The sequence below is a fragment of the Ricinus communis genome, chromosome 3 (genome assembly GCF_019578655.1).
Source record: "Ricinus communis isolate WT05 ecotype wild-type chromosome 3, ASM1957865v1, whole genome shotgun sequence".
In the NCBI taxonomy this organism is placed as follows: domain Eukaryota; kingdom Viridiplantae; phylum Streptophyta; class Magnoliopsida; order Malpighiales; family Euphorbiaceae; genus Ricinus; species Ricinus communis.
Genome location: NC_063258.1, coordinates 30,183,464 through 30,197,470, shown reverse-complemented (window position 1 = coordinate 30,197,470; position 14,007 = coordinate 30,183,464). Strand labels below are relative to the sequence as shown.

At 33.0% G+C, this 14,007-nt stretch overlaps 2 protein-coding genes across 2 annotated transcripts; both read right to left on the bottom strand.

The window, feature by feature from the left end:
* Positions 1-545: 545 nt before the first annotated feature.
* On the bottom strand, positions 546-8,143 carry LOC8275599 (glycine dehydrogenase (decarboxylating), mitochondrial). The gene is made up of 15 exons (XM_002516400.3): positions 6,179-8,143; positions 5,676-5,921; positions 5,518-5,595; positions 5,324-5,424; positions 5,051-5,246; positions 4,816-4,941; positions 4,035-4,220; positions 3,804-3,917; positions 2,659-2,811; positions 2,267-2,455; positions 1,944-2,021; positions 1,739-1,864; positions 1,559-1,657; positions 1,270-1,387; positions 546-887 (listed from the first exon to the last, which is right to left on the bottom strand). The coding sequence occupies exons 1-15, from the start codon at positions 7,445-7,447 to the stop codon at positions 793-795; spliced, it is 3,174 nt and encodes a 1,057-aa protein (XP_002516446.1). The 5' UTR covers positions 7,448-8,143; the 3' UTR covers positions 546-792.
* Positions 8,144-11,721: 3,578 nt separating this feature from the next.
* Positions 11,722-13,749, bottom strand: LOC8277524 (putative GATA transcription factor 22). Its single transcript, XM_002516399.4, has 3 exons — positions 13,237-13,749; positions 12,497-12,892; positions 11,722-12,284 (listed from the first exon to the last, which is right to left on the bottom strand). The coding sequence occupies exons 1-3, from the start codon at positions 13,645-13,647 to the stop codon at positions 11,952-11,954; spliced, it is 1,140 nt and encodes a 379-aa protein (XP_002516445.3). The 5' UTR covers positions 13,648-13,749; the 3' UTR covers positions 11,722-11,951.
* Positions 13,750-14,007: the final 258 nt, after the last annotated feature.

Sequence of the window (14,007 nt, the reverse complement as noted above, 5' to 3'; positions counted from 1 at the left end):
ACACCTTTGGTTCCTCAGTGAACGCCAATATTAATTGCTTTTGTCGTCCAAATCTGCACCAACTCGAATTAAATAATGAAAGAAACAGTCCTTCCTCCCATGCAGGACGCTTTTCATGAAAATAAACCTTCCCAATTGCAGGGATTGAAAAAAGATAATAAAGAAAAAGAAAAACTGTTAATTCCACCATTGTATAACCATAACGATAAAGTTGCATAACCAAATATTTTTTCTGGATTCTCAGTTAACAAGTTGTCCATGTGGGGTGCATCATGCAAGTAATGTACTTCATTTGTTTTCTGTAGAAACTTGAACTAATTCATTTTCTTTTAATTTATTTACACCCCACACAAAAGATGTAGCAGAGATTTTTTTATCTTTGTTATGTAAATGAGTTGGTGTTAGCACTTTCCTTTACCTATACAATGTAGCATAAATTTGTAACATAAAGGCAAGCTCTATTCATTGTAAAAAAAAAAAAGGATTTTTTTGTTTTTTTTTTATAATCAGAAATGGGACATACACGGCTATTATGAACTCAGAGCTGGAAGCAGGAGGAAATAAAGATGGAGAGAAATAATAATTACAGCAGTTATGTTGCAATCAGCAACAGTTGTTATTAGAGCAGCTGTTTATCCATATACTGAGAAATGACAGTTTGGAGCTGCAATGAGCATATGAATATGGATAGTGTATATACAGAGTTGAAGAGAGAGATGCTTTTTTTTTTTTTTTTGACTTTCGTGTTCGCAAGGGAGCCTTTGCATCAGAGGAACACATCCATGGCGATGATTAAGCACTAGCTGCAGCCTGTTCTTCCACATACTGTGATGCTGGGAGAAGGGTGCAGATGAGGTTGCGGTCACCGTATACATTGTCCACTCGTCCTAAAATAACAGTTCCCCGGAAGAAATTGTCAGTAAACACATGAATCCTTAACCAACATAATACTTTCGATTCTGTGCTATGAACAAAGTATTCACTCATTACAAGAATGGTTGAAATTGCAGAGTCAGACAGAAAAAGATGGACAGTGTCTTTGGATCATTGTATCACTGTGTCAATGGTGATTTAAACTCAACATCTGTCTTTTTAATTGAGAACTTGAAGAATAGACAGTATTAAAAGATAATAAAGTTTTACTTTGTCTGCAATTTTATATCTGGACCTAGTCCTTAGAAACAGAAAGTGAAACCAATGGCAAGGATCAAAAGTTCAAAAAGGCAAATGTTTCAAACTTCAAGACTGACATAGATACGAGTCGCATACCTGTAGTTGGCCAGAACTTCGCACCACGAAGCCAGGAAGCAGGGAATGCTGCATATTCCCGAGAATATGGTTTTGTCCATGCATCTCCCATGAGCAAAGATGGTGGATGAGGAGCTCCCTGCATTTTCACATTTTAGATAATTGCCAGAGGCTCATGAATTAAAGAACAATTACATACACTGAAGTGAATCAATGCCATGCCAGTACAAATCCAAATTATAAACACATTTGTGTATTTTACTTGTAGTAGTTTTACTAAAAAAGAAAAAGAAAGGAACCAAGCATTAACCTTTAGGACATTATTGTGGACATCAGCTTTTCCATTCTCAATCTCTGCAATTTCCTCCCTAATGGAGATAAGAGCATCACAGAATCTGTCTAACTCGGCCTGAAAGAAAGTTGAATTTGATTGACTCTCCATAAGAGATGAGAAATATGAAACAGAAAGGAGATTCTTCACAGCTTTTACCTTGCTTTCACTTTCAGTGGGTTCAATCATAAGTGTGCCTGGAACAGGCCATGACATTGTTGGTGCATGAAATCCATAGTCCATCAAGCGTTTAGCAACATCCTCAGGTTCAATACCAGCAGTATTCTACAAGAAGAATGCCTCATAGTATATTCATGACAGAAAGGAAGTCTACAATAAAACAAATCTAAAATATATGAACTACCTTAAAGCCTCTCAAGTCTATAATGAATTCATGGGCACATGTTCCATTCACGCCACGGAAAAGAACAGGGTAGTAATTCTGTGAAGCAACCCATAGCAGAGAACATTAAGAGAAAAAGAAAACTCATCTACAAATTAAATTCACAGTTAGCTCACAAGTCACAAAGTTCTATTGAAATGTGTAAAATCAACAGGGTGTCAAACATATTGCAAATATAGCCATAAGGAGAAGCATGAATTTACTCAATTCAGTGATAATACTCGCTCAGGGTACTGATTGATTCTTATAGAACACAAAAGAAAAAGTCATGGACAAATAGAAACCTCCAAACGCTTTGCCATGTAGTTTGCATTCAAGATGGCAATCTTCGAAGCGTCAGTTAGTCCCTGAGACCCCATCATTGCTATGTAAGTATAAGATATCGGCAAGATAAGTGCAGAGCCCCATGGTGCAGCTGAAATGGTTCCCAATGGTTGAGCGTTGTCAGGGGCTGGTATACCACCTGTAGATATCTTCAATACAACCAAAAAAATTTGAAAATTAAAAAAAAAAACTGATTTTTTTAATCTTAAGTAATGGATGGTTAAACAAAGGTAATGAAGAATGGAAATAGTTTCCTAACAAGAATCCATCGTCCCAAGAACTCAATCATGCAATTGCATAGTCAAGACTAGATGATGCATGGCAAGTTATTCACTGTAATAAGAATATGTACCACAGGATGTGAAGGTAGAAATGGTGCCAAGTGTTTCTTCACACCAATAGGACCCATGCCAGGACCACCACCTCCATGTGGAATGCAAAATGTTTTATGGAGGTTGAGATGGCAAACATCAGCTCCAATAAAACCTGGACTTGTCAGACCCACCTGAAAGGATCAAAAGTTTTATATATAAATGTACAATGCTAATACATGCACAGACATAATTAACAGACAATGTTTATGACACAATAATGCACATTTATGGAAAAAGTTAAATTCAGATTACCAGCCAGTTATTCAATTAAATCTATGATTTCTGCCAAGTAAGAACATGAACATTCAAAGATGAAAAACATCAGCAAAAAGACGAAAATAGGAATAGCATCTCTCTTTCATATTTTTTTGAAATTTCGAATGCAGTTTATACAGCAAATAATAAAATGCAAAAGTTATCAATTTGAAAATTGTTTGCACAAAATCCTGATCTGTATTTGCAGAATGATCCATAACTTTGCCAGACACACCCCTTCTTTCAAGATTACATAGAATATATCTGCAGTTTTGAATTGCTTAATAAGTTCCTCAATGTCAATCCTCACCCAGCAGTTATGTTGAGAAAAAGAATAAAAGATGCATGAGAACTGAAGCCACTTAGAGCATCCCCAACAATATTTCCTATATGTCTCTATATTAAAATATAAATAATTAACTCTCTATTTTAATTTGTCTTGAAATGCGTATGTATTCCAACAATAATTTCTATTTTACTTCCTAATTAATTTTTTTATTAATAAAGTAAAAAGAGAGAAATGAGTAAGGATAGAGAATGTGACTTGAAAAACAAAGATGGAAAAAAGTAAAGGAGAGAGAGTCACTTTCTCCTTCCTTAAATTTAAGGAGAGAGAATGTGGCTCTTAAGTCATTTTAAGGAAGAACGATGAATTAGGGAGTCTCTTGGAAGTCTAATTTTTGAAAATATACTCCTTATAATAGAGAAGGAGCATGAATTAAGAACTTATTGGGGATGCTCTTACACGTTTTCTAAGAAATATGTTTTTATGATGTAATATCTCCGTATCTAACAGGAGAGCTAATGGCATAGAGTAAGACTCCGACATGTAATAGTAAAATAAAGAAAGACGATATGGAAAACATACCTGTGCATTCATGTTTGCCCCATCCATATATACTTGACCTCCATTGTCATGAATAATCTTACATATCTCATCAATGCCTTCTTCATAGACTCCATGGGTTGAAGGATATGTAACCTAAGCATTTAAATCAAAATAAGACAACCGATAGCACATAGGAAGCTCTCAACCTCACTTCTACTGAAATTTTCATTAATGCAAAATTAAATCATCAAGGAAACAATATATCCGTACCATGAGTGCTGATAGGTTGTCTCTGTTGGCTTCAGCAGCCTTCTTTAGTTCTTCAATGTTAATGTTTCCCTTGGCATCAGTTCCAACAGCAACAATCTTCATTCCACACATGGCAGCACTTGCAGGATTTGTCCCATGTGCTGAAACAGGTATAATGCACACATTGCGATGATGATCTCCTCTTGACTACAGCATTGATTCAGAGGGAGATTAGCACAGTTAATTGATGGAGGTAAAAAGGGTCATAGGAAACATTAGGAAGGTCCTATTGAAGGAATGATATAAGTGAGGTCAAGAGTTTTCCAAACACATGTACAGAAAGAAGAAAATCTATCACGGCAGGAGCAAGCCAAAACTATTACATGCTTTTGTAGAATTCAATATTTGAGAAACAGTACATGAATTAATTATTTTCATATTTCATAAATTGAAACATGTGTACAATTATGGGCTGAGTGCATTTACACCTAGACTTATCCTATAAGATTTCCTAGCAATGGAGGAAAGAGTCCAATAAAACTAGAAACACTCAGCTTCAGTGTACTATGAATTAAACTCATAAAACTTTCTCTCATTTAGAAAAAGAAAAATTATAAAGACAGAAAAAAGTCTCAGAAAAAATGTGGTTCAATGTGCTTGATTTAAGTTCTCAGCATTTTAATTTTTTGTTTTAAAAAGGTAAATGTGAAAAATGTCTTAGTAGGCCACAATAGTAAGAAAAATTATTGCTGCTACCTACTGAGAAATAAGAGAACTATTCCCATTTAGGCAATCAGCATACCTTATGATATGCACGAATAACCATCAACCCGGCATACTCGCCAGCCGCACCAGCATTAGGTTGTAATGAGAACGAGTCGAAACCAGTGATGGTACACAACAAATCACCCAGGTTATCAAACATTTCCTAAGAGAACAAGAATTAAAAGAAAAGTTAGTTTGACTGTTCATGCGCAATATTTGGTCATATGCAACACCTTTCAATTTTCTGTATAAATAACATGGAAATTACCTACCTGAAAACCCTGAGCCTGATCAACAGGAGCAAAGGGGTGAATATTGGTAAAGTTAGGCCATGTCACTGGCATCATTTCAGCGGTTGCATTCAATTTCATTGTACAAGATCCCAGTGGAATCATACTGTGGCACAAAGAGAGATCTTTGGACTGTAACTTATGAATGTATCTGAGCAATTCATGCTCTGTATGGTACCTATAAAAACCAAAAAGAACAAAATTATAGTGGCATCCAAATGACAATCTTGTTCAACTTTCAGGACAAGAGTTTACATGTTAAAGATTGGGTGGGCTAGAAATGGGCTCTCCCTAATTAGCTTAGAAGGAATTGCATTCTGAACATCCGGTGCCAGAGATGCAGCAGAGAATGGGACCTGACATTTAAAAGAAAGATAATAGCTTTATAATAAAAAATAATGATTAACTGGAAAAAGCCAACACCATGAGAAATACTTAGTAACACATACAGGCTTGCCATCGCCAAAAACTTTGAAAAGATTGTCAACATCCTCCAAGGTTGTTGTTTCATCTAAGGAAACAGTGATCTGAAAAGCAAACCAGAATCTGAAAACCACATGACATTGACTTGTAGTCATTTAATAAAAAAAAATATAATTAAACTTACAGTATTTGCATCTACAACTCGCAAGTTTATCTCATTCTTGTATGCAGCATCAGCTATTGCTTGTGCATTAGCACACTTAATTTTCACAGTGTCAAAGAAGGGAAGGCCCTGGATTTCCACTGTCCCAAGTTTCTTCAGTCCAAGTGCAAGTGCTCCAGCAAGACCATGGACCCTTTGTGCGATGGCTTTAAGGCCTTCAGGTCCATGATAGACAGCAAACATAGCAGCCATGTTTGCAAGTAATGCCTGAATAGAAGAAGAGATTTCTTTTAACTAAATGAAAATTAACTTAGTGCATTGCTTAGAGTAAGCTCTGCTCTCTTAGTTTAAGAAAATAAAAGTGAATGTGTTCCCAATACGAATTTTGAGCTAGGTTGAATCAATCTCAAATTTTTTTGCTGAAAAGGATGGCATCTCAAATGGATTTTAATTACCGCCAATACAAGCAATCCCCAAGTAAATAAACAAACTAACTAATAATAATAAGAACAATAATGACTTACTTGAGCAGTACAGATGTTACTGGTAGCCTTGTCCCTGCGTATATGCTGCTCCCTAGTTTGCATCGCCATTCTCAGAGCAGGCTTCCCTGAAGAATCAACACTAAGACCAATAATTCTTCCAGGCATCAACCTCTTGTACTCTTGTGAGGTAGCCAAGAAAGCTGCATGAGGACCTCCATATCCCATTGGGACGCCAAACCTCTGAGCTGATCCAACAACAATATCTGCCCCCAGTTCACCAGGAGGCTTCAACATTGTCAAAGCCAACAAATCTGATGCCATAACAACCTTGACCCCATTAGCATGAGCATTCTTGATAAACTCCTCATAATCCAAAACTTCACCCTCAGTCCCTGGATACTGAAGCAAAACTCCACAAACATCCCCAGATTTGTAATTAATATCCTTAAGATCCATAGTAACTACCTTAATATCAAAACCATCAGCTCTGGTCTTACAAATATCAATAGTCTGTGGGTGACAATTGTTCGCAATAATAAAAGTCTTTTTCTTTCCTTTTAGTATATTATTACACATAGCCATTGCTTCAGCAGCAGCAGTCCCTTCATCAAGTAATGAAGCATTGGACATAGGTAATCCGGTAAGATCAGTAATCATAGTTTGATAATTAAGCAAAGACTCTAATCTCCCCTGAGATATCTCAGCTTGGTAAGGAGTATACTGAGTATACCAAGCAGGATTCTCCATTATATTCCTCAAAATAACAGGTGGAACGTGTGTATTATAATACCCCATCCCTATGTATGATTTAAAAACCTTATTCTTTGATGCTAAATCTTGCATATGTTCAATCATTTGGCTCTCAGTTAAACCATTATCAAACTTTGAAAACTTCATTGAATCAATTCTAATGGATTTAGGCACAGTAGCATCTATTAAAGAATCAAGATTATCGAACCCACATAACTCGGCCATTTTGCTTTGCTCTTCTGCTGTAGCTGAGTTATGACGGCGAGGAAAAGTGTCACTTGGTTTCAACGACTCGACAGAAATGGATCTAACTTGTGACCCAATACCATAATAACCAATACTTTTTGTTCCTGGGAGTGAACCTGATCTGGGATTTCTTGAAGCAAAAGATGACAATGATGAAACATACCTTGAAGGAGTGTACAATATAGGAGAAGAAGAAGAGTTTAACAGAGTTGTTGCTGATGATTCATTGCGGCTGTGGTGTTTGTGCGGCTTTGATTCATTAACCAACCGCTTCAAGATTGCCCTGTTAGCCAACTTTCTTGCACGTTCCATGAGTGTAATGTACAAAGAAGAGAGTTAATTATATTCTATTTTTGTTGAAATGTACAAAGAAAGAGAGCAGAAGAAAGAAAGATTTGATCTTTTTTTTTTTCTTTAAATGTGAAAAGAGAAGCTAAAGGGAAATGGGGTTGGTGAGGAAAAGAAAACAAAAGGGAGGTTGAAGAATGAGATTAATTGTGCTCCATGAAATAAGTGGAAAGATGGGCTGGTGATAATATAGTGATTTTTGTCTGTGAATAATAATAGTGCTAGTTGTGTGTGTGTGTATATATATATATACATATATATATGTTAAAAAAATATGAAATTTTAAGGCTTCAGATCTGATGATGGTGGGTGGTGAGTGACTAAGCACCAATGCAGAAAAAGACAGTTCTTTTTTGGTTCTCAGAATACCACAATCTGCACAAAAATATGTTACCAAATTCCAAAAGAAAATGAATGGAAGAAATTGAAGGAATTAAGATTGAGTATCAATGGATGAAAATACTTCCCATTTTCATTCATTCAAAGACAAACAAAAAAAAAAAGGAACTTTTTTTAAAAATTTTAAAATTTTTCTCGAATGGTGTAATCTGGGATTCTTGGGTGGCAGAATCTCTTTCACAACATGCCTATCTCTCCCTCATGTAAATACAAAAACAGTTTTACAGGGTTAGGGTTTCCAGAATCTAGACCAATCAAGAGCACCCAAAAATCTTTTCCCAAGTTAAAATATCAAACGTTTACAGATATTACTACTGTGGAATAAATATTTGCTTTTTATAGAGTTTTTAGAGAACCATCACTTTCTTGACACTTGAATGATGATTTTTCTCGTTTTATTTAATTTTTACTATTTATAATACATAATTTCTTTTTTTATCAGTTGTTGTTGGGTGGAGGACATAAATGGGAAATTATCTGATGAATGTTGTTTGGAAAAAATTTATGGGCGACGTTGTACCTTGTAACTAAAATGAGTCATGGGCAACAAGTTGTGTTCTTTGTGGTAGGTATAAATTTTTGTCAGCTTCATGAAATCATGACCGTAAGATTTGAATAAAGGGATATGGAGATGGCCAGTGGATGGTTGAGATCAAAGTATATTAGATTTACAACAGGGAAGGAAGCGGAATCTAAGATAGTAGTAGACTTGGATCCAAAATATGTGGGACTTATTGTAATAAGTGGTGTAGGAATCTTCTATTCGCGAACGCATTGTGGCTGGTTTGTTGCACAATTATGAGGCTTTCTCCAAATTCGGGTCTCGCTTTGTACTTGGGTTGTAACGGCCCATGTCACTCCTTCCTAAAGCTTTCTTTTTCTTTTATATCTTATTATTAAATCATGTAATAATTTTATAAAATAGAAATATATTTTAACATATTTTTTATTATATATTTTTTCCCACTATACAAAATTTAAAATATTATTTGATAAATTATTACTTTTACCAAAATAAAAAAAATTAATAATTTTTAAATATAATAATTGTTACTTTACACGAATTAACAAAATAGTTAATACGATTTATTATAAATAAGTAATTAAATTAGACTAATTTATTATTTTATAGATATTCTAAAATTTATAATAGAATGGATGATATATTATTTTTAAGAAAAATAACTAACTATTAATTGTTTTCATTTTGAGGAAAACAATTATTAAATGTTAATTATAACTGTGAACTTTATGTATATACAGATGATAGATCATGGACCGACATTATATTTATTTATTATTAATTTAGAAGATATGCAGGACTTCATGATTCCAAGGTAAACAGTTTGACTATTTTTTTCTTAAGAATATAGTTTGACTCGTTTGGTTTTATAATACTTCGACTAGTTTGGTGTTACAATGACTTTTAATCCTTTATTCAAAGCTTAATTATCAGAAAGTCTTTTTCTTAAGAAAATGAAGCAAATTACAACCATAATTTATTTAAAAAAAAACGTCAGAATTCAAATTAGTAATTTTTATAATTTATTTTAAAAAATTATAAATATTCTACCAATATTTATCTTGATTTTTACTCACTTAATATTTAATATAGTATATAATATTTTTTATGAAAATTTTAATTTTAAAATATTAAGAATTTAGAAAAAAATATTATATGCCGTCTTGAAGAAGTAAAAGTGAATTGTGAAGCATTAATTTAAATGATTACCAGAAATTAGGGCGATAATGCAAATGGTCTTATTACAGATAAATGTAATATTTGGCGGTGGTAGAAAAGAAAAGTTTAGAGAAGGAGAGATTTCTGACTTAGAGTATTCACGCAACGGATATCCATTTTTTTGAGGCAAAGTTCGGCTGTTGGTGTTGATGGTATTAAAATAAAGAGATAAATATATAAAAGTATTTTATAATTTTATTATTTTGATTATAATATTATTTAAAATAAAAAATATATATAATTATATATCGTGATAAAAAAATATATTTCACTGTTAAAATATTTTAATTTATAATAATATAATTACATTTATACCAATTGACTGTCATTATCATACTGTATGTGTTTAATAATATAGATTTAGAGTTTAAAAGTTCATTATTTCTATATTTAACCATTAAATTGTGATTTAATAAGCCATTGATTTAGTAATATCGATTTAACAGTTAAATAATAATGTTTTGAGTCGTTCAACTCTAAACTCATATTATCAACCACGAAAAATATAATAATGATAGTTGATTTAAATAAATATGGTTAAGCATTTGCAAATTAAAAAATTTTAATAGTGAGATATATTTTCTTGTCACGATTTAAAACTACATGTCTATTTTTGTTTGAAAATAAAATTACATGTTGAAGATTACAAAATATCGAAACCACAATATACTTTATATACTTTATTTCTAAAATAAAAACATGTTTAAATAATTTGACTTAAATGAGAGAAAAAATATTTATGTAATATATATATATATAATAACTTTTTTTTTTAAATAATGAAAGAAATAAATGTTTTTTCTAATATGCAAAGTTGTGGGTTTCAGATGATACCATTAGTAAATATACTCCTCCTTATGTCAATGTAATTTATTATTTAAATTCACTAGTTTTATCGCTCTCCTCATGCCTTGATTTCTTCTAAATTTAAAGGATATAAAAGGTAAATTTTCTTGGATTACATGTTTGTTATGTGCATCCTTTTCTATTTTTAATAATATTTTTCTGTTTTTAGTGTATTGAAAATTATAGGTCAATTTTCTCCTCAAACAAAGGAAAAACTAAATTATCGTAAAAAAAATTATGTAAGTTATCATTATCTTGTTACCATATTAAAATAAAATATGGTTACTTTATTTTAAAACAAAAAAACCATAAAATTTACATATATATATATATATATATATAGAGAGAGAGAGAGAGAGATTAGAAAAATCAACAAAAAGATTCAACAAAGATTTTGCTATTTTTCTTGATTTCTTTGACGAAATTCTGACAATATGAGTAAAAAAGACAAACAATTTGAGAGTGCAAGATCAAACGGCGGAATTTGACTTGGGAATGCAAGTTTGGTTTGAAGGGAAAATAGGAAAGGAAAGGTAAGATGAAGAAGAAGAAAGAGATTATTAATAATATTTATATTTCTCATTATTACCATTACTGTAAATTATATATAATCAGTATTTCAATCTATTTTGTTTCTATATGATAGATATTTAACATTTGATCATACAACATTATTTGTGTAATAACTCACTATACTAATTAATTTATTAATATTAAATATTTACAAAACTAATTAAAATGATCCCTTGATATGTGTTATTCCATAATTATATTATTAGCAATTATACCAAAATGCTGATTGGTGAAATTAATTCGTTAACATTTACGAATAAATGTAAGTTTAAAACAATGATTACAGATCCAAGAATTTATATGTAGGGTTGCATTTTTCATTTTTTGAGAAAGTTTCTATAAAACAAACAAATTAACCAGACATTTATTTTCCCTATGAACAGCACTATTGAGATTTTTCTGGTGCTGAGGCTTCTATCATTTTAAATCTGTGGTGTCTGCACTTAGCAGTGGTACAATAATCTCAACCTGGATCACATAATTGTACTGTCTCATGGCACTTTTATTTGCATCACACAAAAGATAGAATCTATATATCAAGAATACTTTTCTTGGCACCATTCACATATTTTGTTAGGGAGATTTATTTATAATATACAAATATAAATCTCTAATAAAGATGTGTGCTTATGCTTAATTAATTTCAATTAATGTTATTACACAAAGATTGGATCAGCAATTATCACAAAATACCATTATTATTATTTCCATTATTTCAAGTGAAGCTTAAACGAAAGCAATCCCATAATTTTGATTGCAACATTGAAGAAATTAAAAATCTCTCACTTGCAATCAAGAAAACAGATTAAAATGGCAAGTAATACCTAATTGAGTCGTCCTATAATTAACTAAAGAAACTGACTAGAGCAAATTATTTTATATATCTGAACAAAAAAAGAAAAGGAAAAATCAACCGTGAATAAAACCACATGATAATTCCATAAGCAGCGTTGCTGCTTCTTCAACATCCTCTGGAAACACTCGTTGAAGAGCAGAATTGTTGCTTAAACTTAGCGCCAGATTCTTGAAGCTAACTTTTGGCTTTTGGCCCTGATTATAAGGAGGTGGTGGATGATCAGGAGGCTTGCACAGTTTCTTGCATTGTGATGCATGGCCTGTGCGCGACTTTTTTTCCTTAACCTTAGCCGCCTTTGTAGATGATGTCTCCATTGCAATTGCTGCTGCAGCCGCCATTGCACGTCTGGCCTTCCTTTGTCGGATCCCACAAGCATTGCAAAGGGACTGCATCAAATACCAAATTATGCAGAGTTTAGAAATAGAAATTCTAGACTAAGCAAGACTTAATTACAGTATTATGAGTAATAAATTAAGTTCAACGAAATACTTCGAAGAATGAGTAGAACGAACAGTTAACAGACTTTCCCTTCTGATATATGTAAAAGGAAAAAAAAGAAAAGAAAAGAGTTAAAAGACTTTTCCAACAAGAGGATCACCTTAGGGCCACGAGGGCCACTCCTCCAAAGAGGGGTAGTGGTGGTGTTGCAGTCGGAGCAGACTCTAATATTGTTGTTGCCGTTGCTGCAGGATGAGTTTATCTCATTGTTAGTAGCTTGATATTGTTGGTGATCTTGAAACTTGACTGTAAATTTCACTGGCTTATCATTGAACTCAAAGCAATTAGAGTTCATCATTTTTTGCATTATTCTCATCTTTGAGGGCATCCATTTGGATGATTCATCGCCACTTCCTTTCTGATAATCTTCATCCTCTCTTTTAAATGGCGGCAATTTGTGGATCCCGATATTACAATTTACGGCTGCTTGCAACGATGAAGATGAAGAAAGGGGTCTGTGATCGCTCGATCTGATGGGTGCTATGTACTTATCAACCTATGATTAAGACAAAAACAAATTCACTGAAAGGTTACTTAAGCAGATCATAATATGATTATCTTTTGTGTATGCACAGAGACATATACATATTAGCCCAGCAAAATTATGATGATAAGGTCGAGAATTAGAGTTCTAGAGACTATGAGCACAGATTAAATTAGTGAAAGAAGAAAAGGGTTCATAAATTAAAAGACTGAAGATGTTTCTGAAGTTAAATGCAATTAAACAGTACTACCAAAGATACACCATATATAGCATGATCATGCACTAAAGAGCGACAGATTAATGTAACAACAAAAATGTAAAATCAAAACAAATGAAATTCACATGTACGTTCTTGCCTTGTGATCATGCTGATGTGATGAGTCCCCAATAGGTTTGCTTGATCCTGTATGGTCTTGATGGGGTGTGTTGAAGAAAGTAGGACCTGAGAAAGAAGCAGCAGCATGATGATGAGGTGACAGGAAGAGTTGCAGTTGTTGATCATCTTTTCGCTCCACTAGTGTAAAAGAAGAGGACGGTTGGTTCAGATCATAGATTGGAGTCATGGAGAGAGAGAAAAAGAGAGACTGCCTGTTATGTCTAGTAAAAGATGGACAATATATATATATATATATATATATATATGTATGTATAGATAACAAAAGAAACGGTGTATAATGAATAACAAGGGCTAAAAGGGACCTAATTAATAGTGTTAAGGGTCTTGTAAGTTGAAGAAGAAGAAGAAGAAGAAGAGGCCTGGAAGCCATTCACGTGACTTCATGTCACCCAAAACAGACAAGTTAAAAAGAAGACAGAGATAAAGGAGGTGTAGAATGCTACTACTCGACCCATTATGACAAAACCCTATCTGCAGTATCGGTTCTATATTGTACCCAGTTAAAAACTCCATATACAAATATCAATTAGATCCCTAGCATAACGTAAGTTGCCCCAACTCAGCATTTAAGGTTGATATACCCTACATATCACATGCCTTATTTGTCTGCAGGATGATATACTTCAAAAACCCATTAATGCTAGCTAGTATTTGAAATATTTGATGAACTTTTTATTTTTGCATTTCATAAGATCAACATGCATATATACCCGCATTGCAAACTAATAAA

What these genes read in the sequence shown, in the direction of transcription:
- LOC8275599 (XM_002516400.3), bottom strand. Translation starts at nt 7,447, where the DNA reads ATGGAACGTGCAAGAAAGTTGGCTAACAGGGCAATCTTGAAGCGGTTG. An exon ending in TAGACTTGAGAGGCTTTAAG is followed by an intron (nt 1,865 to 1,943) that starts GTAGTTCATATA and finishes TTCTTCTTGTAG; the next exon opens with AATACTGCTGGTATTGAACC. An exon ending in TCCACAATAATGTCCTAAAG is followed by an intron (nt 1,388 to 1,558) that starts GTTAATGCTTGG and finishes GTGAAAATGCAG; the next exon opens with GGAGCTCCTCATCCACCATC.
- LOC8277524 (XM_002516399.4), bottom strand. Translation starts at nt 13,647, where the DNA reads ATGGCTTCCAGGCCTCTTCTTCTTCTTCTTCTTCTTCAACTTACAAGA. An exon ending in CACATCAGCATGATCACAAG is followed by an intron (nt 12,893 to 13,236) that starts GCAAGAACGTAC and finishes TCTTAATCATAG; the next exon opens with GTTGATAAGTACATAGCACC. An exon ending in GTGGCCCTCGTGGCCCTAAG is followed by an intron (nt 12,285 to 12,496) that starts GTGATCCTCTTG and finishes TATTTGATGCAG; the next exon opens with TCCCTTTGCAATGCTTGTGG.